The sequence below is a fragment of the Sebastes fasciatus genome, chromosome 15, assembly GCF_043250625.1.
Source record: "Sebastes fasciatus isolate fSebFas1 chromosome 15, fSebFas1.pri, whole genome shotgun sequence".
NCBI classification, from domain to species: Eukaryota; Metazoa; Chordata; class Actinopteri; order Perciformes; family Sebastidae; genus Sebastes; species Sebastes fasciatus.
Genome location: NC_133809.1, coordinates 28,921,767 through 28,948,601, shown reverse-complemented (window position 1 = coordinate 28,948,601; position 26,835 = coordinate 28,921,767). Strand labels below are relative to the sequence as shown.

The following is a 26,835-nucleotide window of genomic DNA, read 5'->3' as shown; positions in this document are numbered from 1 at the left end:
GGCGGTGGTGATTTTTACTCCGACACAACCAAGATTGAATATCTTACTGCAAGGTCCGGCAGCAGTTGCGCCGGGAAGGTCTGATGACATCATTCTGCATAATAAGTAGCCATGTGCTTCTGTTTACAGCTGCGTGCGTCTGTGCTCAGCCGGTCAAATTCATGGCCATGACCAAACACGTCGTGGAAAGCAAAAAAAAAAATCAAACATGCTAGACTTTCTGTCAGGAGGTCGTGAGGCATCCCAGACGCGGCGTCGGTTGTCGTGTACTATGACACACTACACAAGATAAAACGATCCATTGTCGCACATGACACTCATTTATCGTTCCCGATCCGAGTCGACATCCTACGACGGCCGTCTCGGGCTTTAATCGGGCTGATATCGTGTAGTCTGAACCGGGCATAACAGGAGTCCGATTTCAGACACACTGGACGAGAGAGAGTTGACAGACAAGACGATGGCGGAGGATTTGGTGTCAAAGCGAAATTCAAAAGTGCTTATCTGGCAATAATTCAGATTTAAACCCAATACTATAAGGGAACAATAACGTTAATGATGCCATCGCAGTGCGGAGGACGGTCACAGCCGGTGTGCTTGGCGGCACCAGGTGGAAACCGGCGGCCCCACAGCGAAAGCTCTACCAGAGTGGTCAGACACACACACCATCCAACGTCAAAGATCAAAGTAAGCGCTCTACATAGATTGAGCGCCGTCTTTCCTTGTAAAATGTCCGGTGTAAATCTCATATCCAGATATCGATAGAATATCAATATATTGCCCAGCCCTACCGTACCACTACCTTTTGCACTACCCTCATTTACCGTATAACCAAAGTTTTCTATTTACACTATAATTTAAAACAATCATATTATACACAATTGTATATATGTTTGTATAGGTTTTGTGTGTATATGTATATACACACAAAAATATGTATACAAAAGTCTAATTTCAATATTTGGAATATCTGTGTGTGTAGCGTGGAGGGGGCTACAACTACATACAAAGCAGTGATAAAGGCATGAGTAGTCGGTGTGTGAGTGCAGGAGGATTTAAGCACATCCTCTGGAGGGCTAGCCTTCCTCCTAGAACAACAAACATTAACCTGCTAACATCACTATGAGAGGTTCAGCACACAGTAGGGATAACAAAGGACTGGAAATCATCCTGATGGATTACTATAGTTACTAAAAACAGATACAAACAGCCTGGGATAAGCATGTGATGATAACCACTGGAAACATGTACATGGACCAGGACCATGGGTTAGTAACTGGTTAGCACCTAATTCATTTAAAGCTGTAGATGTGAAGCTTTGAAATCCGCTGTTGACCGAAATGAACTGGTAAAAACATGAACCTCTATTTAACTGAGCAACAGTTGGTGAGTTTTAACATGGGGGAAGAAACTGGGTTATCATTAGGTTCCAGAAAGCCCAACTTAAAAAGGTATTTTAATGCCTATCATTCACATATTGAATGATACAATATGTATTTGCATGCACTGTCAGATATCAAACTGCTGCTGTGTCCTAATTCCATACTACATACTAATTGTACACAGAATGTACTAACCTTTTTAACAGCAGACATTTTAACATGTCACAGTAGGAACAGCACAGGTGATTGATAACAATAATGGTGGCTGCATTCCATTTAGATGTGTCAGTGTATGGTCGGCAGCAGCAACTAGCTAACTAACTAGGAAGAAGCAGACGGCAGGTTAGCAAAATGAATGCAGGATTAAAACATTCAAAATGTTTTGAGGAAGGAAATGTGTTCAACATGCTGTTCAGTCTTCAATGATACACACAATGTGTTTTTGAGTAGCATTGAATTAATGTGAACAACTTTCTTTGTCTACAAGAAAACTCCTGCTTAGAATTAGTGTGTATGGAATTTAGACTCAGCAAGTGACGTCAGTAAAGTTCAAGTAAAGTCCCACCCAACTTGCACCTGAAAATAGCTCCAATCAGTTGGAGTAATTGAAGACACCAGTGTCGGTGTGCAGAGCCCTAAAACCGTGATCATTTCTTTTCTGTGACTTTTTCAAGAACCCTTACATTCCCTGAAAGGGGAAAGAACCCTTGGCACTACTGACAAATGATCTAACTAGACAGCCAAATTTTCTTCTCTAAGTTGAAATTTAAATATACCCATAACTAGGGCTGTCAATCGATTTAAATATTTACTCTTATCAACATGGGAGTGGACGAATATGCTGCTTTATGCAAATGTATGTATACATGTATTATTGGAAATCAATTAACAACACAAAACAATGACAAATATTGTCCAGAAACCCTCACAGGTACTGCATTTAGCATAAAAATATGCTCAAATCATAACATGGCAAACTGCAGCCCAACAGGCAACAACAGCTGTCAGTGTGTCAGTGTGCTGACTTGACTATGACTTGCCCCAAACTGCATGTGATTATCATAAAGTGGGCAAGTCTGTAAAGGGGAGACTCGTTGGTACCCATAGAACCCATTTACATTCACATATCTTGAGGTCAAAGGTCAAGGGGACCCCTTTGAAAATGGACATGACAGCTTTTCCTCTCCAAAATTTAGCGCAAGTTTGGAGCTTTATTTAACTTCATTAGCGATTAATAGAAATTAGTGGTGTTAAAACAAATTTGCATTAACGCGTTATTATTGCGTTGACTTTGACCTTCACCTTCTGAAAAATGTGACTACACACCGGACACCGCGGACACTGCAAAGTTTGACTGGACATCAGAGCCGGGAGGTGGCATGTCCAGACAAGTACCTCACATCCGTTACAACAACAACCTTATTAATTCTAGGTACAGGAGCTCCTCCTCATCATCCAACTTTACCATTTCTTTTCTTCCAGCCATGGATTTGTGTTGGGCCAAACTTATATGGAACTATTGAATCACGCCTTCCAAATACATCAAAGACTGCCTGACAAAGGATTTGGGGTCCAAATTGAAAAGAAATTACACGCTGCGCCTAATCCGCCGCAGTGCTATGTATGCCTGGCATGCACGCGAGGTGCCCGCATCAGTCCACACAGAACGCATAGGCGCACAGCCGCAGGAGTATAAATCAGGCATAAGTTTGTGCACATGGTGAGAAACGGTATATCACAGTAACCTGTTTAATAGGTAGAGAGCCAGCATCTTAATGGTTTCCAGGGTTATTCTATCCCAGTTATGATGTTGACATGAGTGGTTACCTGAGTAACCGGGTCAGGGTCTGAAATTAGCACAAATTACATTAACATTACAATGACATGGCTCAGTTATACACAGCCTGTGTCTGCTGTCCACCTTGCACTCGCTCTTATTTAGGGAAAATCCCATCAAAGCGTAATGGCTAAGAAAAAGGCATCCGATTGGCTGCACACCTCTTTACATTAAGTGGTGGCATCAAAATGTTGAAGGATTTATTGTCACACTGTCAAGCACTGCTTTTTTGTGTATGTGTTAAACGGTTCAATACACAGTATGTGATTTCATACACAAAAGAATACTTTAAAGACGTGCATTTGATAAAGTTGGCGTTTAAAATGAATTGTCAGTAGTTTTGTATGCACTAACCCTTTTGGAAACTGAGTCAGGTTAAGAGTGGCGCTGTGTCTTAAGTGAATGCATGTACTGTATGTTCTCCTACTCAGAGACAGGCTCATTAAAATACTATTGCTCAAATGATGTGGAAAGCTAGCGGGAACAGATCCATGACCTACTTTGAGTAGTGATCCATACATTGTGACTGAAAGCGGTCTTCTGAAGATCACCGTTTCTGGCTGAATGTGCTGTAGATGCGGGAGAAAGGATGAGGCTGGGTTTGGTTTTGGATGGAAAAGCTTATATTACGGCTGATGAAGACCTGCAGCTGTTTCCTACTGGATCTCTGCCCTCAGACCAGTGGCTAGTTAAATAAGACTTTATCTGAGGAGCTGCTAAAGAAACACACACAGGGTTGATAAGCTACAACATAACATACATAACAACCCCCACGCCGTACACACACACACACACAGACACAGACACCAACACACAACACCATCTGCTGCCACAGCTTACCCCCTGGTGAGCATGTATGAATGTGTGTATGCATGTGTGTCTTGCTGAGGCAACAGTTCAAAGGAAACAAAAAGCTCTTCCAGCGAAGGGTTTTTACTCCTTCAAGCTACAGGCTGTAACCGACATGTAACATCAATTATACCACAGAAGACATTCAGAGGATGTATATTCTCAGGACTTTTTAAACACTGAAATTATTTGTTTCTTTACACTGTCATTGAAATAATATGCTACATAATCATAACACGAACCTAAAGAAAAAATAAATTGATGAAAGAAATGGCTACCATTTGGCCTGAAGTTGTGGACTAAGATACAAATGTTCTGAGAAAAATAATGTCCTAATTTTTTCAGACTGTAACTCCCTGTTCAGGGACTCAAACATGAGTGTGACAGGATGGTGTTCAAGGTCACCCAGAATGTGAGAAAGGTTCAACTTTGGGTACATCTCATGTCGCTTATTTGACATTTCCTGGCTCCTCGCTTGAACTGGAAGTCGTTCTGGTCCGCCATGGGAATGTGACAGTGAGGACATTTTCTCCCCGGTTAATAAACTTGTGACAACACCGGTGTTACCGATTACACCGGACATTTTACAAGAAAAGATGACGGTCAATATGTGTAGCGCGCATACTTTGATCTTTAACGTCAGGTGGCAGTGTGTCTGGCCTCTCCGGTCCAGCTTTCACTGTGGGGCTGCAGGTTTCCACACCGGCTGTGACCACTCCGTCCTCCTCACAGCGATTACCTCATTAACGTTATGGTTCCCTTATAGCATGGGATAAAATCTGAAATATTGCCAAATAGGCGCTTTTGCTTTTCGCTTTGCATCGTCTTCTCTGTCAACTCTCTCTCGTCCCGTGTGTGTGTGAGTGTGAAATATGACTCCTGCTACTCTGAGTTGTAGCGTCCGTCGTCCGACTATGTATTGATTACACGGCGCTGATACGCCAAAATGAACTAAATTGGTTTTATTTCTGTAAGAAAAGCAAAACGACGGTGGGGACGGTGGGGACGGTGGGTATGTAATGTAATCGGTGTGTGCGTGACCACCGTGTTACACTAACTGCCGCAACAATCCTAGTCTGCCATCTTGAAGACCGTCTCAAAGCTCTTATTTATGCTCGGAGGAGCTGGGATCGAGGAGCGAGGAGGGATCTCTAAGAAGCCAGGAGCGAGGATCATGGATGTATACATCCATGGCGAGGTGTGTTTGTGTGATTCCCCAGAGTTGTTTTCTGCTCCGCTCAACTACATAGAAGTACTCAAAATACACAAATCAAACTACATGATAACATAAAATAGAGGAAAAGCTGATTGCCGTGGTCAACAGCTTCTCTACGATATTTAACAAGCTACCCGAGTTGAATAAGAAAAATAATGTTTTGAAACACTGGGGAAAATATCTACTACATCATTCGCGGGTATAGCGAGATCAGAGAAAATAATCGCCAAGTCAGAGCTGTGAATGTCAATTGACCACCCCGCCCCTTTTCGCTCTGTGCTCCAATAACAGTTGAGCAAGTTTGGAATCCGGCAGAACCTCGGTCGACTTACCCCTTTCCTGTTGGGTTAAACATTTACTATATGCTACGTCTGTAGTTAACTCAAACAGGGAACCCCCTATCAACTGTGTCCATTTACAATTCCAATAAAGTTTATTCAAATAAGATGACCAATGAGGAATGTACCAACATTAATTTGTACAATTCTACAATGATCAGAAAGCAAGAAGAAAACAAATATGAAAAACATGGAGACGCAGGGTAGAAAGTGCTACCAATATGTGATCTGTCTATTCTTCAGGGAATCTAATATTAATTTTGTCACAGCATAGTCAAAGTAAAGACTACAGTTATAGCCACAACATGTAAAATAGTACTCCAATAATATTAAAACAAGCTCATAGCGGTCTATTTCAGATCTTTTGACAGCAGTCATGCGGGACATCGGACCGTGGAACTGCTGAAACTGCAGACAGACAACCGAACAGAGTTTCTGACCACCCAGAAATGTAGCCGATGGTCCGACAGCCAGATTAGATTGTTGATCGTTCTGACAGTTAATCAGACGTCACGACCCCCCTCAGACTGCACGTTAAATGACAACGGTTCTGGCAGGAATTCAGCCCGATTCTAAAATTAGTCATGGGCAACCAATTCTGGGTTCAAATCGAGCTTAATCCATACAATGTATGGCCAATTTAAAAGTATGTATAGCAGAAGATGCAGTGTTCCTGCAACTCTTGAAAACCAACCAACATTATGTGACACAAAGAGTGAGTAAAGCAGTGAGTCTGAGTGTACTGTGAATGTCATTGAGCAGGAGCAGAAGCAGAGCTGCCTCTTATCTTGTGTTTAACAATACACACTCAATACACACCAAACACACACACACGCACGCACACACACACAGACACACACTCACATTCTTAAAAAGGGCTGTACCACCCTGTACCAGACAAAGAGAAAAAGAGCCTAAATGAGGGGGCGAAGGGGGAATACAGACACAAGCTGGGTTTCTGTTACAATATTTTAGGAAATTCACGATGCACTGAATTAGAAAAGATGAATATAGATGAGAGATTTCAATAACCTTCCGTCAATGTCCTGAAAAAGGTTTGACGTACTTAAAGTTGGAAAGTTTTCAACTATGAAGTAATGGTGCAATAAAAAGTAATAGAAACATATTTGTGGAATTATCAATTGCACCACACCCTTCAGAAATATCACGGTAAATACCTGCTCTAATTTGGCTGTATGACCATTAGTTGGGATGTTTAAATAACAATATAAATGTTGTTTTTTTTAATGCTGGAATACCTTCAGAAAAAACATTTTTACACTTAGTAATCTACTGAAAGTCAGGCTAAGTAGCTCCTTAAAATGACTTGATCACTCAACTTATTGTTTCACCGACTGACATCCTGAAACTGCTAACAAATACCCAAACAGCTCACTACAATTAAGCACACTGACTAGCCATGGCCAGGAAGGAACCATCATCATATCTGAGGTGGACAACACTAACCGGGTGACCATATCAGCCCCTGTGGAAGTCTAACCCTGATTTGATGACACATTTGGAGTCTAACTTTGGGTCCCAATCAGGTCAGAGAGCCAGAGTGAGAATGAGAAAGTGATGGAGAGAGCATTCCAGAGAACAGAGGACTTCTGTATTTTGCTGGCCTGTGGCCCAATGTGCCTGTCCTCACCTCTCTGCTTCACTAGCTCCCAGTGTGTGTACGTAAAAGTCAGCTTTGACCCAATCACCAGAGCGATGTGACCTCATACCTGCAGTAGAGCCCATCTAAAGGTCAGTTCAGAGTTTCAGAGCACCAGGGTGTTCACAAACTGTCCCAGACTATACAACTGTAGATGATGAACCACACGCACCTGCAGCTCAGCAGCTGACGGCATATAACTGAAGGGACGGTGCTGGATATTCCTACCATGTATCAAAAAACCTACTCCTATCCTATAAAAACATATTCATCATTTTGTAGCACCACATACTTCATAAAATCATAGACTGTATATAAGAAGTGGACATAGTCACCGTGACATCACCTGTTGGTTTGTGGACTACAGCTTTTAAGCCTCAAGTTTGGCATGTTGGTCGTCGTCATCTTGTTTTTTTTTGCAACCAGAAGTGACACGAGAGGGTGGAGCTAAGTACAGCCGGACAGGAACTGAATAAAATTCACTTTTCAGAGGTTGCCCACTGCATAAAATATTATTTTTCCCTCTACCTGTAATAACTTCTCAGCTGCTGATAAAAGCAATGGGAAATATCAAATTGGAACTCCCTCTATACTTCAATTCTTTTTTCAAAGTCATTCATTAAGTTAGGCTCAAGTCCAAACCTGTCAGTAACATATCAACCACTAATAATTATGCCACAATACAACATAACAAAAAACCGCACCCTTGTAGGTTAAACTCTACACATACAGTCCTCATGCTGTGGCATACTGAAGCTACATAAACTCATACCAAAACACTTTACAGTATTTACAGACTTTTAACCAACATCTAGCGTTCATCAAAAAGACATTCCATAGCAACAGCAGTATGCTAGACGGGTTTGACATGTGACAACACCAGGTTTCATTGGGATCATTTTGGTAGCAGTCACTTTTCACAGTGGAAAGACAAAGAGTTGTATGCCACTACCTGGAATTCAATGCAAGATTAAAACATGTAAACCAAACAATTTTGGACTGAATGCAACAAATCAACGCTGTATTTCAAAATACTTTTGGCTGGACCGCAGAGGGCCAGCCCTACAAATGCAAAAGTCTATCACTGAGTGAGTGATGAAGTTACACGATTGGTCGGGCCGAGTGCGTTTCCTCGTTGGCCGTTGCTCTTTCAAAATGAAAAGGTAGGGAACAGTCCTTTATGCAAATGAGCCTGTCCAGCGCAACGCGTCCAGCTCACGAAACTTGGACCAAGCTGTCAAACTAGACGGTCTAGTTCTAAAATTAAACGACATCCAGCAGTTGCATAGTCTATTTCTCGCTTCAAATGTTTTCAGAAGCAGATTTTGGTGGATTGTTTAGATGGAATAACAGAAAGTTTACGAGCAGGCCACCATGTTGTTTTCTGTTTGAAACGGTGAGCAGAAAACCAGGGACCAATCAGGTGCATTTCACGATAGGGTACGTCAACGCTTGAACGGCCAATTGAGTGGAGCAGCGCGTCCCCTAATGTCCTCGCCGGACCTGGTGGACATATACCAATGGATTTAACATTATAGACATGACCACTGCCTATTTGTGTAACAACTTAGCCACAAATTCACAGAATGACCGCACACGGTCCAGACATATACAGGGTTTGGACCAAGTCTTGTTTTCAAAAATTTCCACTGCCAAGTTTCTGTACAAGTTCTTACCCCGACCGGTAATCAGGTGTGTGTTCTCTAACTCTAACCAGTCATTAATCTAGTGGATTATAAAGAACACAAAAGTAATCTGTAAATACCTGTGGTTAAGTGCGTAATTGATCTTAGTTCCTGGTATTATGTGTCCTCTTTCAAATGTTATTGTATACTTCTGCTGTGATGGACAATACCATGCCACACTCATCTGTATCTCCACTGAATCCTATCAGCAGGAAGTAACTGTGCTGACCCACAACATTATGTTGATGGTTTCACTCCTACATTCCTTTTCTTATCTTCATCTAATAGGGCAGGACTGTCACGCATCTCAGTCAGTGATACTGAGATACTAAAGATACATTTCCTCCACATTAGTTTCTTTCCCAAGGGCGCTACAGCAGGGTTTTTTTAAGTATAGGGGAGAGTAAGTTTGCCCCAAACACACCACACTACCTACCTACATGCGCAGCTAAACCATGGCAATGTGTCAGACCAACTGCAAAAGATGCGTACATCATCAAATCCACGCTGACAGCCTCAGGCACCCAGCATGACAATGCAAAGAGAGAGTCATTCACTGAGTGTCAGTGTTGTTCAGGACAGCACCTTGTGACGACAGTCATCAGGTTACATGTTTCCCTTTTTCCTCCTCCGTCTATAAATCTGTATGTATTCAAACATATGCTCCTCGTTTGCATTCCAGCCAAAACGAAGGCTTTTCACCCTGAATCATGGAGTCAGTTAAAAGGAAAACAGGCTCCAGTTTTGTGATACTCTACCATTTATACATTGACCGTTAACTGATCGGCATTAACAATCCTGACTAATCTGAAGAAGTGAAATCAGATGAAAACATAAAGAAAGAAAATTTTGATGTCACACAACATTATTGCCACATTACTACTGCTTTCAGTGGTACTGGTGTAATCTTATGCTGGCACAGCCCAATACATACTGTTCTCTAAGATCATATGAAAAACATGTCTGTTACATCTTAGTTCTCATACTGTAGGTACACAGCAGGTAAGACAGACGTTCTTGACTCTCCAGAAGGTAATTTCACTTTATATTTAACAGTTATATTGAATTAGGAATTGCCAAGACTCGGTTCATAGACAGTTTTAACTTCTCATTTCAGTATGTCTGTTAACGTCTGGTAGTGTTGACACCGACTTCATACAGCAGGCATGAACCTACTAGCTAGTTGTCATTAACAAAACTATCATCATACGTAATAGCAATGTAACTTCAGACAGAGGTCTTCTGACTACACTATTCCCTATTGACTCAGGTCTGTACCTGTGTACTGTAGGCTACACTTGATATTGGAATGAGTAGGTAAAAAGTGTTTCCACATCTTTATTAACAAACAAAAATGACCTTTTAATATTGATATTGATGATGTCAGTAGGCCTACTTTACTGGATCCCATGTCCATACTGGGATCGGATCACACGGTCTGAAGCTGAGCTACATATAAATAAATAATGAGAATCAAAAACTTAATCTGGGCTTTTCATCTCTGCAGAAGAACATCTTTTCTTAATAGGCCTTTGTATATATACAGCATATTGTAAATATACAATAGATGTTACATTATTCAAAGCAAAGTAAACAGTAACACAAGTTGGGTCATAATCACAAGGAGAACAGATGTAGGCCTATTCAGATCAAATCAGTTTATAATAACCAGCATTTATGAATGGTAAATTGATAGTTAATTAAAATGTAGCTAATAGTTATGTTACTGTTAACAAACTATGAAATTATAATTAATAATGTTTACTAATTATAAGTAATGCTATAATTTACGTTATTTTATTGTTGCACACATTATAACATTTTATATACTATATATATTAGTAGCAATACAATAGGTATTTTTATTTTACAGATTTTATTTTTACAAATCTATGATTATATGATAATGAAACGATCACTCCCTATTTGTTCATACTGTTGTTTTCAATGTTTGTTTTTATGTGTATACAAATCTTGAAATACGGCACTTTAGACAGACATGGTTCGGTGGTGTAGGTATACAAGATCTGTAAATTATGTTATGTATGTTTGCTGCAAAGTGTCAATAAAAATATAATAAAAAAAAAAGAAAACTGTAAAGTCAACCTAAGATGACAAAACGCAAACTAAACACTGTTGTAAACAGAAACAATAACATCATAACATCAGCATGTGATTGTATGTAACATTGTTATAGTTATAGTTATAGTGTGTGTGTGACAGGGCGGAGTGACAGCTAGCTCAGAGACTAACGTTAGCTACTGGAGGAGAAACGACTGTTTTGGTTGTCAAACTAACGCAGAAGTAGCTCAGTTAGAGGCTGTTTATCTTCATTTACAGCTGTAATTATGTTCCTTCAGTTGATATAAACCTTTCCTATCAATTTAGTGACTAACCACTCTCAGAAACTAGTTCTCCATTTAGTAAATTGGGTTCATTTGACTTATCAGGCTAATAATGCTAGCGGCTAAACAAGGCTTATAGAAGGAGGTTAGGACACGGGTCTGTAGAAAGGGGTACAGCGCATGCGCAGTATAACTCAGGCTGCGTTACGATTGGCTCAATTTCGACGAGTGCAGGCCAGATTTTACTGCGCATACGCAATACCCCCCCGGAGATATGACGCGTTGATGACGCGTGACCTAGCCTCCTTTCCATAGGCCTTGCAGCTAACTAGCTATAGCTCGCAGCTTCCTGCAGCACCTGTTGATAACAAAGCCGCTTCAGACCAGACTGAGACCAGACTGAGACCACTAGAGTACTCACTCTGTCAGACTGAGACCACTACTAGAATACTCACTGTGTCTCTGAGCCGTCCGCCTGCTGCAGGAGCTGATACATCCAAGAGGAACTCCTAATGAAGAGCTCGTTTTAATCCAACCAGTCGTTAGTTCGGGTTTTATGTTTCTAATTCACAGTGTCACTCTAACAGACTCTCGATGCTCCTCTATCGAAACCAGCAGCAGCGCAGACCTTCCTCCTCCTCTCAGACTGTCATCTCCAACGGCAGACAGGGGGAGGAGCTAACACACCACCAACTACATAAAACAACGATCCTGATTGGATACAGCGATGAAAGGAATCTCGTCTAAACCAATCAAACACGTTGCTTCATCAGTGGAATGTGAACACTAGTAGGGATTATTACTATTGATAAATTAGATAGATAGATATAGATAGATAGATAGATAGATAGATAGATAGATAGATAGATAGGTAGATAGATAGATAGATAGATAGATAGTAGCTTTATTAATTCCGAGGGAAATTCAAGTTTTCAGCATCACAGTTCCATAGTGCAAAACGGCAGTTTGTAAAAAGGCAGTAAAAAAGTTAGTAGTGCAAAGCACAAAGTACAAAAAAATATACCAGATATAAAAATACAAGGAGATGAAGAAAACTGTTAAAACTGAATATAGTGCAGAAGAGACTGTTAAAAATGAGTATAGTGCATTATTATCTGTCCTGCAGACCGTAGTATCAAAGAAGTCCAAATTAACCACAAACATGAGCAGTATGGAGGACCACAAGAGTCACGTAAATAGTAATAAAGCATTTACTTGATTAATAACTAATTGTACAATAAAAATAGGCATTTACACATTTGTTTACAGATTTATTTATTAATCTATGAATAAATGGACTGAATTACAAAGTATTTCATTATTTGTACTGTTAAATTTTGTACTGTATTTGTACTGTTAACTATGAAATTACGATTAATAATGTTTACTAATTATTAGTAATGCTATAATTACGTTATTTTATTGTTGCACACATTACAACATTTTATATACTTTATATATATATAAGTATTTGTTAATGATTACAAAATTATTTGTAAACCGTTAAGACCTTTTTTTGTAAAACATCTATAAACATTACATATAGATATCTGTAACATTTTGTTAATGGTTAATAAATACTTTGTAAATCATCTGTAAACATTATTTAGATAATTCTTAATAAGGTTTCTGCTCCATCTATCTATGTAATGTTTATAGATGTTTTACAAACAATTTCTTAAAGGTTTACAAACCATTTGGTAATCACTAACAAATACTTAATATAGAATATAAAATGTTATAACAACAACAAACAGATAATAGTGTACTAATGTAATCAGAATAATTGTTATTGTCTCTTATCAGCTATGACACAATATTTAATTTATACATCTAAATTTCATATTAAACAAACCAAACATAAAATAACAATTAGTATACATTATTAATTATAATTTTATTGTTTGTTAACAGTAAAATAACTATTAACTAAGTTTAATTAACGATCAATTTACCATTTATAAATGATGGTTATTATAAAGTGTTACCAACAATAGGTCTGTTTGTGAATTTGGGAAGCCATTTAAATTAGGTATAAATCATAAATAAATTCCTACAGCGGTAAAAAGAAAATGTTCATCCTCATGTTCTTTGATTTCAGAATTAGTTTGTGAAAAATTAATTTGGGGTGTTTGACCTAAAATCCATTTTCCCACCAAATTTTTAAAAATTATTTAAAATAAAATTGATGCAAAATTTGCAAATATGTCCTTTTCCTTATTACTCAATTTAGTTGTATTTGTTTGTATAATGGAATAATATATTTAAATATTTTACACAATCCTTCTGTTACCTTTGTCACTTAGGGTAGTTGCATCCTAGTTCTCTGTAGTTATGAATACAAAATGCCTATAGATCTGAAATAACTGCATATTGCTGACATTTCTAGCTTTGCACACCTTGTATCACAGCTTTCCTTAATGACTGAAACTAGTAACTAATGACTTAATTATTCAATATTTCTGTCATGATATCACAGATGATTAGAAAAAAGCAACTTGCCCAAACGGAAGATACAGAATAATCAGGATTATTTTTATTAATTCATCTTCAGTTTCAATAATATCATTACAGAAAAAAACATCCTCTTCATTATATTTATACAGTAGTAGTAGAATGCTGTGTCATTGCTTCATTACAAGTGCTGGTCATAGTTTATAGTGTGTGCAGTGTGACACTGAGTTCAGTCCAGTGTTACGAATCACTCAGTACAAAGGCAGTTTAACAAGAACCTGCTTCTTCTTACTCAAATGAATCTATCTGGGTTTGATTGGTCCTCCTTGGGCAGGTGCCAGGACGTGCTCTGATGCTGCGTTCATGTCATAATGGGTTTTGTCGTAAAATATGAGCTGCCGAAAACATATACGTGGAAAGTGTTTTAATTAAATACTTTTTTTTTTCTTTAATTTTGATGTGGTCCTTCCACGGAATGAATGGCCGCCTTTAAACTGTCGCTAAAAAGTCACCCTGTTCTTCCACCTCGTCTTACATGACATGAACCCAGCATGAGCCACTGATATATATATGGTGCATTTGAGGTAACTGGGAAGTTTCTGACATCTGAGCTAGAGGAATAAATGAGAAGACAGTGTTAATACCAGAGCCTGGACTTTAAAAACTCTTCTTACGCACCAATAATCTCATCAAGAGGTGCCATAACTGTAACATTTAGTCAGATCAGAAGTCCCGCCCAGGTGCTGCACCCTCGTCTCACGCCTGGAATGAAACCTGCCCAAAGAGAAAGACACGCCCCCCTTTATGGGCATGCAAGTGTGGAGAAGGAGGGGAGGAAGAAAAGGAAAATGAAGAGGAGAGGGAGGAACGAGGGGAGGGTTGGAGGAAGACTGCATCAGCCTATCAGGAGAGGGGGGGGGTCAAAGCTCAGAAGTTGGGACTGGCGCTGCATTAAGGTCCTAGAGGAAAGATATGAGACATGAGCTTCTGATCTGGAAGTTAACACTTGATATCTCGGGGGGTAACCGAAGCGTGAGGATCATCAGCAGCAACCGACATCTAGGAAAAACATCAATTATGTCATCTTATGTTCAAATAAGTACCAGCATTTTGTACAATTGTTCCAATATGACCTGAATGCAGCATTAGACCTTTGACCTTGTGGGTTCGTTTGGCACTGATCACACTGATAGGAAGAATCAGAGGACTAGAGGAGTTAAGGTATGGTGCATTGGTGAATGCTCGGGACTCACAGATTGCATATGATGCATTTGAACGGTCCTTGTTAATTGGTAAACAATTTTTAGTTTAGTGTTTAATCAGGAGGATACAGCAGCCGACCGGCCTACTACCATGTTAATGCTAATAGTAAAACTAAGCTTTTATTGTGGGCTAAATATCAAACAAGGTTTTTCTATATTTCTCAGTGATGCTCAGACTATGTACAGTACATTGAGAGAGAAGCAGTCAAATGATGTAGTTTATTTTACAGCCTTGAACTGTGTCGATTCTTTTGACTTTAACAAGCACCTTAACACTGTCACGGTAGAAATACACCAGTTGTGTAGTTTACGAGCACCTGAACGCGACACCCTGCTTTCAAGTGATGTCGGGTTGGAGTTTTCTCTGAGTTGGGAAAACAGTATGTCACAACTCACTCAAGCAGCTCTTTCGTTCATGTTCGCGCGGTTTGAAAAAAGATGGAGGCGGCTGATTGGCCAAATAAGAAGCCAGCCTTTGAGACTAGGTAATAATAATAATTCATCTTTGGCTACTTAAAGGATAATCTGATCATATTCTACATTGTTCTTACTGTCAACAAATCACATGAATAGACCCAAACACAACAATGAATTGATCCTATGAACAAGTATTGTGTGTGTGTATATTCTTCTGTTGCCATAGAGCTCCATTGTTATTAAAAACACATTAATGAGCCACACTGTTGCACTGGGTGACATGTTCCTTCATCACCATGAGCACACACACTGCAGGAGCACCATATATATAATATATAATAAACCGTGGCTAAAAATAGTCCCCCAACAAATGTTTGCAAAAAACTACAGTGCTCAGCACGAAATTTTACTTTGAGCTCTTCTGACCCATTTTTAAAGAAATACTTTGACGTTTTAGTAAATAGAAAATTTTGATATAAAGATTGATTTATTAATATGAAGCTCTTTCCACCACTCTCATGTCTGTAACCTAATTATGAAGCCAGCATTGCCAGATGTACGATAATTATCATATTTGTGCGATCATTTTGCCCTCTGTACGATCAATAACGCCAAAAGTGCCATAATGTACAATAATTTCCCCATTTTTGACGCTTATAATTAGTAGTCGGTTTTAGATAGTCTGCGCCATCTCATTCGAATTCATTGATTCCTACGTTTGTGTTTACGCATCTCTTCTCCCGTGACCTCTTTTCAACCAATCACGCTCGGTGTGGGCTGTGATGTCGACAAACGTGACTCGCGAGCCCGGCTGCTCGACGCTCATTTGAAGAGTTTGCACGAGAGACAGGTGTGAATGCACAAGTAATTGCAGTTCTATATTTAATTAGCTTAGTTTATGGCCTTAACTCTGGGTACATTTTTAGGCATGTCAAAAGGTTGTTTAAATACGCATTTTTGTAAAATCACACATTTGCGCCTATTTGTTCTCACGGTTATGAATCGCGTACGATAATTTTTCCTCAAAATACCATAATTGGTACGATAGTTTAACATTTCCCATCTGGTCAGCAGCTGGTTAGCTTAGCTTAGCTTAGCATAAAGACTGGAAACGAGAGGAAACGGTTTGCCTGGCTAATTTGTTCAAAAATGTAACAAGTTGTGTTGCTAGGCAGATTTAGTTAAGAGAGATGGAATTTGTTGATAATAAGAAAAACATAGAGTATCACAATATCCTCTAATAGTTGTAAAAATGCTAATACCACATTTATCAAAGACTACATATTTCAATTTGGTACTGTAGTTTTATGGTGTAAACTATAAACCACTTGAGTGCATGGTTAAGGTTCTACCAATACTGTCTATGAGGCCCACCTGTGATATAAGAGAGGTTCCTGCCTGACTACAGATCATGGAAGTCATTATGTATTTCATCATAACAATTATGTTTCTATCTGACGTCCGACCACAGAAATCATTCCAGTGTGAGAGAGGATTCGCCTTAAAGCCGAGCCGCTGACCCACCCAAAAGAGTTTCATGGCTTTCATTGAGAGTCATGGTGAGTTTAAGTGTCTCGGTATGGTATGGAAATGTTAGATCTGGAAAAGAAAACAAATATCCTTGTATTCTTTTCCTTTTTTTTTTGGCAAAAAAATATTTACTGTACTGGCACAACTATATCAGCAGCTTCAATCAAAAGATGTTTTTATATGTCTTTAGTTCATATTTCTGTCAATACTGATGGTAGGGTCAGTGTGTTCTGGGAGGAGATGGAGTGATACTGCAGGGAGGGGTTATCAAGGAGTTTCTATATTCTGGGTAGAGGATGCCAGAGCAGAAAAGAAGAAAGTAGAAGAAGAAGAAGAAGAAGAAGAGAGGAAGAAGGGGGAGAGAAAAGGAAAAAAAGGTCAGGAGGAGTGGAGGAAGGAGTCTCTATATCTCTATATCTACCAGGGGAAAATATCGAACGCACAAAGCAAATGAACAGGAGAGAAGAGGGCATGATTACTACTAAGATGATAATATTCAATCAGAACCATGATAATAATAATAAATAGAATATTAATTAAGAATATTAATAATCATTATCATCAGGATAATAATAATAATATTACAGAATAAATCTCATATTTTATATATATTTTTTTTCACATTTTTTTTTCTCCATTGAAATACAGTGATCTCCTCAGAGCAGACCAATGAGGTTTCAGCCTCCGCTGGCTCCGATTGGCTGTTGCATATGACATCACAGCTAATGGCGACCAGGTAGACATGCATCACTTCCTGCCCCCGCCCGTTTCCTGTCCAGACAGGAAGTCCTGGCACTGCCATGGTAATCGGTAGCGAGTGACATTGAAGTCTGGGGAGAGAATATTTTGGTGTTACAGCTGGATGTGCCCCCCCCACTCCCCAGCCCATCTTTGTACATTGTAAAATATGTGACCTGTGAGACTACAGGCGACATGAATGATGAGACTATAACATACCTGCATCATAGCCGTCCGATGACCATGACGTCCACCACCTCCCCCTTATGCAGTTCCACGTACTGCTCTGTTTTAGGAGGTAACATCAGCAGACCGTTGGCGCTACGCATTGACATTAGCCTGCTGGATACCTGGTTGCCTGGAGACAGAGGGAAGTTTATCAGTGGGCAGCTTCCGGGTCTGTGAAGCCAATGCTGAAGTGCCTTAAACCTGCAATCTTTCTAATAGCCAGCAGGGGGCGACTCCTCTGGTTGTTTAGAAGTCTATGAGAAAATGAGCCTACTTCTCTCTTGATTTATTACCTCAGTAAACATTGTAAACATGAGTTTATGGTCTCAATCAATAGTTTCAAGTCTTCTTCAATACAGCATGATGTTCATTTGGAAAATTATGGTCCCATTTAGAGTCATATAGACCATAAAGCAGGGGATGCTTTAGGGCGGGGCTACCTTGTGATTGACAGGTCGCCACCACAGCGTTGTCCGGTCTGGGTGTTGTCATCATAGAACTTTAACCCTTTCAGTGTGTTTTCTGTTCATTAAAGTTAATTATAACCTTTTGATCGCCTAAAAATGTTCGGTTGTACTTAGCTCCACCCTCTAGTGTCACTTCTGGTTGCAAAAAAAACAAGATGGTGACAGCCACAATGCCAAACTCAAGGCTTCAAAACGGCAGTCCACAGACCAAAGGGTCACGTCATAATGACTATGTGTGAGCCTGTATGTGTGTGTGTGTGTGGGATATGTGTGTGCAGGTTTTACCCTATTATACAAATTAGCATGTACTGAATATAACATAGGAATTAATTCTCTACAGAAGCTGAAGTGATTTTAACACTTAATACTAGGACTGTCAAAGTTAACGTGATAATAACATGTTAACGTATTCGTTTTAACGCCACTAATTTCTTTAACGCATTAAAGCTAGAGTGAAGATACTGGTATCATATAAAACTAGAAAACCTAATGAATCCACTGGTACCAACCATGTCATACTAGCTTGTCATGAAGGAGGTTAAATAACGCTCCAGACTTACAATACATTTTGGCAAGGAAAAACTGTCATGGCTATTTTCAAAGGGGTCCCTTGACCTCTGACCTCCAGATATGTGAATGTAAATGGGTTCTATGGGTACCCACGAGTCTCCCCTTTACAGACATGCCCACTTTATGATAATCACATGCAGTTTGGGGCAAGTCATAGTCAAGTCAGCACACTGACACACTGACAGCTGTTGTTGCCTGTTGGGCTGCAGTTTGTCATGTTATGATTTGAGCATATTGTTGTATGCTAAATGCAGTACCTGTGAGGGTTTCTGGACAATATCTGTCATTGTTTTGTGTTGTTAATTGATTTCCAATAATAAATATATACATACATTTGCATAAAGCAGCATATTTGTCCACTCCCATGTTGATAAGAGTATTAAATACTTGACAAATCTCCCTTTAAGGTTCATTTTGAACAGACAAAAAATGTGTGATTAATTTGCGATTAAATATTTTGATTGACTGACAACACTATTTAATATGTGTGCAATATTTCTATATGTATGTCCTGTGCATACCTGTGCTTTGTGCCCAGGGCAGTGGCTCCTGGTGATGCCAGGTGAGAATACAGCGATGGTACTCCGGTCTGGGATCCAGCTTCACGTCACAGGAAAGCTGAAATACATACACACAAAACCACATATTTAAGGGTTTTAACTGAATAAAGATATTGTTGTCTAGGGAACAAAATTCTTTCTCACCTAGAGTTAGATGAGAAGATCAATACCCTTCTCGTGTCTGTACATTAAATATGAAGCAGTTTAAACTAATTACATATAACATGTTAATCAGTGAGCTTTAGAGGTGCTGGTAGGTGGATTGTGTTACCTTTGGACAGAACCAGGCTAGTTGCTGGCTCCAGCTACATATTCACAGTACAAACATTAGAGAGGTATTGATCTTCTGATCCAACTCTCAACAAGAGAGCGAGTAAGCGTATTTCCCAAAATGTCACAATACTGCTTTAACACTCATAACATATTAAAAAATATGACAAATCAGTGGCCCAAGATTCATTACCTAATACTGTAATTAAGGCCGTTAAGCGATTAAAATAGTTAATCATGATTAATCGCAAATTAATCGCACATTTTTTATCTGTTCAAAATGTACTTTAAAGGGAGATTTGTCAAGTATTTAACTCTTATTAACATGGACAAATATGCTGCTATATGCAAATGTATGTATATATTTATTATTGGAAATCAGTTAACAACACAAAACAATGACAGATATTATCCAGAAACCCTCACAGGTACTGCATTTAGCATAAAATAATATGTTCAAATCATAACATGGCAAACTGCAGCCCAACAGGCAACAACAGCTGTCAGTGTGTCAGTGTGCTGACTTGACAATGACTTGCCCCAAACTGCATGTGATTATCATAAAGTGGGCATGTCTGTAAAGGGGAGACTCGTAGGTACCCATAGAACCCATTTTCATTCACATATCTGGAAGTCAGAGGTCACGGGACCCCTTTGAAAATGGACGTGACAGTTTTTCCTTGCCAAAATTTAGCTCAAGTTTGGAGCGTTATGTAGCCTCATATGCAACAAGCTAGTATGACATGGTTAGTACCGATGGATTCCTTAGGTTTTTCTAGTTTACTATGATGCCAGTATCTTCTCTCTAGCTACCCGCTACAATCTAAAAATGTCGCAAGTTGCATTAACATGTTAAAGAAATTAGTGGCGTTAAAATTAATTTGCATTAACGCGTTATTATCGCGTTAACTTTGACAGCTCTAACTGTAATACTTTATATCAATGGTCACTTACAAATATAATTTTTTGCCACAAATGAGTCAATAAGTGTGTCATATTGTAATAGGTATTGACAAAGAGCTGCATTCATTCATACACAGACCTCTGTAGGCAAAGAACTGTTTGTAGGTTACTGTTAAAGGCTAGCGTGGTTAGCTGATGGCCTCTCCTCTACACAGTGAGGTCAAAGGTCTGTTGGAGCTCGCAGGAATTCAGAGACAAGTCAGCAAGATGGGGATTGATAAGTTACTTAATAACTTGGTCTGGTGATATATTCTGTCTGTCTGTGTGTGTGTGTGTGTGTGTGTGTGTGTGTGTGTGTGTGTGTGTGTGTGTGTGTGTGTGTGTGTGTGTGTGTGTGTTTTACCCTAGCTTTAATAATTGTAGGTCTAGGGTCCAGAATGCCTTGCATCTTCCTCAGGGCAGGAATCACAAACAGGTTACATGTCACCACTGCCGACACTGGGTTACCTGGAAAACAACACAATGCTGGGTTACTACGGTAACTGTACAAAAAAAACACCTGCAAAGCACTAACTACAAAGTTAGATCATCAATAGATAGTTGATACATACACAGATCAGAGTGTCTACTGTGTGCATACACCGATACCTAGTCTATGTCTCCTGTTTGCATTAAGCATGTTATTCCTGTACATGTTTGCGTTAGCTGCTAATATCTTTCTACACCAGTGGAACTACAGACTTCATGTATTGTACTCACTATAAATGTATCTTGATGTTATAGTCGTAACCAACGCAGGAGACCTTGTACCAAAACTTCCCATCCCCCTAGAGTGCGACGCGCTCAACGCAACATCAGAAGTCTGGCTGAGCATGAGAATATTACAAATGTCTCCAGGACCGTAACGTACTTGTCAATCGATTGGGACGGTTTCAAGTTTGTAGGATCAAAGCAATGTCATGTGTGCAACACATCTGAGGAAGCAAAAGAAAAATCTGATCTCATTGGAGGTGCATTGTGATTGCAGGTGCAGATATACAAACTTAAGAGATATCTAGGCGACACAACAAATCAAATGTATGCCAATGCCTGGTGAGAAGGAGCGCCAACAACGACAATATGTTTTTTTACCACCGTGTATTTCTTGGTGTGTTTTCCTGACAAAACGTTTGGAGACCTCATCGGAGATTCCTCCTGTTGAAAGATCTTGTAGTGTGTGCCCCCCCCCTCCTCCCATGTCTCCAGTCAGCCATGTAGTGTGAAAACCACAACGACTAAAGACGATTAAAGACCCCCCGATTACAAGACAGTAAGTTGTGTTGTGTGAACAGTACAGCAATCTGACGACTTTGACGGTCGTGTTGTCGGAACTTGACTTCATGTTCACTGCAATACCCATGATGACATATTGCATTGTAATGTGTCAGCCCTAACATCCCGCCCTGTTTGGGGGTAAAATCGTCATTTAGAAGTTATCAGGACATCTTTCTTCCAAGCGGGATGAGAGGGGATCTGTGTAGTCAAGAGGTCATTTATGGGTAACTGTGGGTTCAGTTTCAGGACCTACTTCCTCTAGGTGCAGGGGTTAGTGGTTGTCTGGCCTCGGTCTCACTCGGGGCTACGACCTCCAGCAGGGAGGGCCCAGTCTCTCTGAAGCTGAAGTTTCCTTTAATAACAATAGCAATACATGTACAGTGCTAGAGTGGAGCAAAGACCAACACACTCCAAATCACAAGGGGCCCAGACTAAGGCCCACAGGACACACTATACTGTAGGATTCCTTTACATTACCATGGCAACATACTGACATCTAGCACTGAAAGCAACAGTGAATTTGCAACACAGTTTGAAACAGCACAACAGTGACGGACTGCTGTGCTTTAGTCAAAGAGAGACTGGGGTTCTATAGCCGCTTTTAAGCCAATATGTTATGCAGATATTCAAAATCTTGTTGTTGGCAGCTCTTCGAAGGACAGTTCCGCCCATTTCTAACCCCTCGAAACTTTTCATTGTTTTCCACTGTATCAGTTGGTCCTAACCAGTGCCTGAAGTGGGCCGGTACTCACCGGTACGCAGTACCGGCACTTCTTCATTTTACTCCTTGGCGTATCGTGACTTTTTCTTGCGCACCAACACTTCTCTCAAGCTGCCAGTACTTTTCTCTGCCCTCTCCATATCAGGTTCTCTGGGAGATTCATAATGGCGTTTCATAAATGGCGTTTTTCCGTATATTTGCGCCGCGTCTCACAAGCTGCATGAACATAAAAACTATGTGGGGAGCATCTGGAAGAGCCGACGAACGGCACGGGGGAGGGGAGGGGAGGGGGATGAGAACGAGGGTGCTATCATTTATCAATACAATGTTCACATACTTTTTGTAAAATAATTAGTGAACTGTTCGTCATAACTTTTTTTTATTTGTAAGCAAATATAATTAATGAAACATTATTTAAAAGTTTTCTGAATCTTCTCTTTTAGAGCAAACATTTCAAAAGAAGAGTTAAATGTTCAGATGAAGGCTGTTATAAGTGTAAATAATAAAATAATCATTTAACTAGAAATAATGATGGTCCAAAATTATGTGAAATTGCATAGTTTAAAGTCAAAAACCTTAAAATTTCCTTTTCTTTTCTCCTTTTATTCAGTGTATAAATTCAGAATGTGTCTCTGTATAATATGTAGGAGCATCCTGACTGGGGCCTGAATGATCTCCTGCTATAGGCTAAAAATAACACAGGAAAGCACTTTAACTATTAACCCTAAACACACCACCGTAACCCTATAATGTTAATGATGTGAATATTATTGTAGTATTACAGGCCTAATATAGAAGATGCACAGCCCAAGTATAATAATATAACAATAAAATCACAGCTGACTATACTGACAGTATAACATGCATAAATAATGAATAAATAGAATTAGGTTGCAAGAGCTTGCTGACAGCAGCCGACACACACACACACACACCAACATGTGAATAAGAGAGTACCGGCACTTCTTTTTTTTCCACTTCAAGCACTGGTCTTAACAAGAACAATGTCAGTTGCTTCACTCAAGGTTTTCAAACTGTGAGGTGCAGAGGGAGAGACTGCACGTGGTGAAAGGGACAAGTGAGAAACAGAAACATACGTAGTTATTGTAGTTTGGCCCACCAGTTTGCTCTGCTAACCAACATGACCAATAGAGAGACAGAAAGAGGTGAGTGGAAAAAGATGAACAGGCTACGGCGTACCAGATTCAACGCAGAAGTATAAACCAGCCTTAAAAGGTATAATATGCAGGAATTTTCTAAAAAACAATGTATAGACCGATACAAAAATAATCCCACTCCTTCATCACTGATGCCCCACTAGAAGTGTGTGGTGGTGTCTGTTTCTAAAGACACTTGCATCATTTTTGGACCCCACGTGGGGGTGTAACCTCCAGCCAATAACAGTGCGCAGGATGTGCAGCCCGTTCAGGTGATCAAATACCGCTGCTTTGTCACGCCCCTCAACGTCTGATACCGAGGCACAAATCCCCCCTTTGTCAGATACCAAGCAGCCGTATTTGACCGATGAGAACGGGTTGTGTGTTCTTATGTGCATGAGCTCCAAAAAATGTCCCCCCTTGACAGAGAGCAGCTGAGTCACAGCCAGCGTACAGGATGAAGCCTGCCCTTCGGCAGCATTCATTCAAAATCCGGCAACTCGGCACCACCCCGCAGGGTTGTGCAGAGGTGTGGTTGTGTTTATTTGTGTTTTAGAACGTAACCGCAGTGAAACAATCAGAGAATAAAGTTTTATTTCTCTGATTGGCTGTTTTATTCTCACCAACGCCGCTCCCTCTCTTCATTCACTCTATAGCTCCCTCCACCATCGCTGATCTCTCTCCCTCTCCCTCGCTCGTTGAGCTGAGGAGGAGGGGCCAACACAAGGATGTATTAAGAGAACTGGATACAGTGTTGGAGGGGGGGCCCCGTTCATTCCTATGAGAGTTGTTCAGTGGTGCACGAAGACAAAATGGATCGACTTCCGTCTGGAAAAGTTACCGGATCATGGGCTATTAGAATATTCGTACTGGGAAGTTGATTCAACAAAAAAAAAAAATCCGCTGAGTTACATGGGAAAAAGTATTTTTGGGCCCAATGTCATCACGTGACTGACATGGAAGTTGCAGTACCGCTGTTTGGCCGCTACGAAAGTTGGGATCGACGACCGGCGCTCTTCCTGGGGGCTTGGCATGAAGCTTAAATGGCTCGACTTCCATCTGAAATAGTACCGGGAACTTGGGCACATGGAACATGCGCAGTAGCGTCCGCTCGGTCACATGACTCGGTCACGGGGTTCCAACGTCACACCGTCGTCACGGCTTGCGCTCCAGCCTCGGTCTGGGTCTCATTCACAAGAACGGAGGAAGGGAAATAACTCTAGATTCGGCTATTAGTGTTTGTACTAACTTTTAACTTCTAACTAACTTTTAACTTCTAACTAACTTTTAAAATTTAATTTTTTTAATAAGGGCTGTAAGAGTGTTCATACTGGGAAGTTCATTCACCTCAAAAAAAAAGATCCGCTGATTTATAGACGTCTCTTTCCCAATGAAAGTCTATGGGAAAAAGTATTTTTGGGCCCAATGGCATCACGTGATGGACACGGAAGTTGTAGTAAAAAGTAGCATCTTGACAAATCAGATTGCACCACTAATATTTCCCAGCATCAACGCACATCAGCGTTCCAGGAAAGCAGAAATTTGAGCATCGCACGCATCCAGGCTTCCGTATGACTTCTTCTCTCTGTAAAGTGCACGCAGTGTGCATTATTAACGTCAAATGTCACTACAGTACACAACGCAGAGACAGACTCCTTCAGTCATAATATAATGAAAAAATGTACATAAGATGTTCTTTGAACCGTATGCTAAAAACCAACTGACAGGATTAGGTCTGAAATTATTTGTATGCTAGAAATTGATGAAGAGATACAGGATCCAGGGCAAAATGGGAAGAACTGTCTTGAAGGGCAGTGAGGCAGGTTTTTATACACAGGCCAGGCCTGAGACTGCTGGAATAAAATAGGAGGAAGTTTCTTCTTATTGGATGTGAAAGCTACTAACGGACCAATACCTGATTTTAATAACGATTATCCCAGTATATCAGCAATATATCACTCTAACAGTACCATAAACAAACCATACACACCAAGGACGAGGACAGCTAGAGTACAGACACACAAGACAGGGGCTGATGCTACATGTGGGTCCAGCGATGGAGGGAAAATGTTGCTGAGGTAGGAGGGATTCATTATAAATCAACAGGTACGTTTGGGCTCCTATTTACACACTGGACTGACTCAAGTCTGGCTCAAGCGAGTCAGACTGTCGGAATACACACCCTGGAGGTTTAGCTGCCACCCTGCTGGCTTGATCGAGTCACATCGTGTCAATATTTTAGAGATAGCGTCACTCTGGCCATTAAAATTTAAGCTGCATCTGTCACCAGGCTGCTACCTGAGAGTTGTATCTGCTAGAGTTAATTATGTAATAAGGCGCTCGCATCAGGGACCCGGGCCTGGATCCTAGTATTGACCCCAAAGTCCAGTTTGTTTGATTAGTGTGAACACTGTGTACTGGGCACGTTTCAACGACGGGCGGTCTCGAGTACAGATCATGTGTACTCGGGTACGATTCGCATCAGGTGTGAAAACTAACTGTACCAAAACACCAAAGCGGACTGCTATTTAATACGTGTAGAAGTTGGCAAGTAGACTTGCAGAGGCATTTTTCGGAAATCTGCATATGCGCGCAGCACGCTCCGGTCGCATTCCTCTTATCTACACAGCAGGGTTATTATAAGCAGTGTAAAATATTTTTAGTAAACTGAAACTAAATAAAAACTATATCCTTTAAGAAAAAACTAAAACTAAACTAAAAGGATATTGCCTAGTTAAGAATTATTAAAAATAAAATAAAAATGATTGTGAATTCATTTCAGTTTTAGTTCTTGAGCTCTAATATATCACTACTGAAAAAAGGAGACAGCATGAATATCCGTCAACTCTCGTGACGTTGAACCACAGAAATTGAACGGACTTGAACTTCCAGCAGAATGCACTATGGCAAAATATACAAATGTAGATGATGA

The 26,835-nt window shown here is 40.1% G+C and overlaps 2 protein-coding genes across 5 annotated transcripts in view; both read right to left on the bottom strand.

Annotated features, from left to right (window-relative positions):
* The window catches only part of LOC141752026 (protein PALS1-like), a 30,696-nt gene extending 18,720 nt beyond the window's left edge, over positions 1–11,976 (bottom strand). Inside the window, exon 1 of the mRNA XM_074609770.1 lies at positions 11,768–11,976. The gene's annotated coding sequence lies outside the window, so the exon portion shown is untranslated. The remainder of the gene's footprint in view (positions 1–11,767) is intronic.
* Positions 11,977–13,826: 1,850 nt separating this feature from the next.
* LOC141752025 (gephyrin-like) overlaps positions 13,827–26,835 on the bottom strand; it is a 43,549-nt gene continuing 30,540 nt past the window's right edge. For 2 of the 4 annotated variants that reach the window (XM_074609766.1, XM_074609768.1), the window contains 5 exons: positions 22,279–22,377; positions 21,115–21,218; positions 19,500–19,596; positions 17,933–18,071; positions 13,827–17,805 (listed from right to left, as the gene is read on the bottom strand). In XM_074609766.1, coding sequence (XP_074465867.1) covers positions 17,938–18,071; positions 19,500–19,596; positions 21,115–21,218; positions 22,279–22,377 — 434 coding nt within the window. In that variant the 3' untranslated portion in view covers positions 13,827–17,805; positions 17,933–17,937. The remainder of the gene's footprint in view (positions 17,806–17,932; positions 18,072–19,499; positions 19,597–21,114; positions 21,219–22,278; positions 22,378–26,835) is intronic. The other 2 variants (XM_074609767.1, XM_074609769.1) reach the window with 1 other exon arrangement.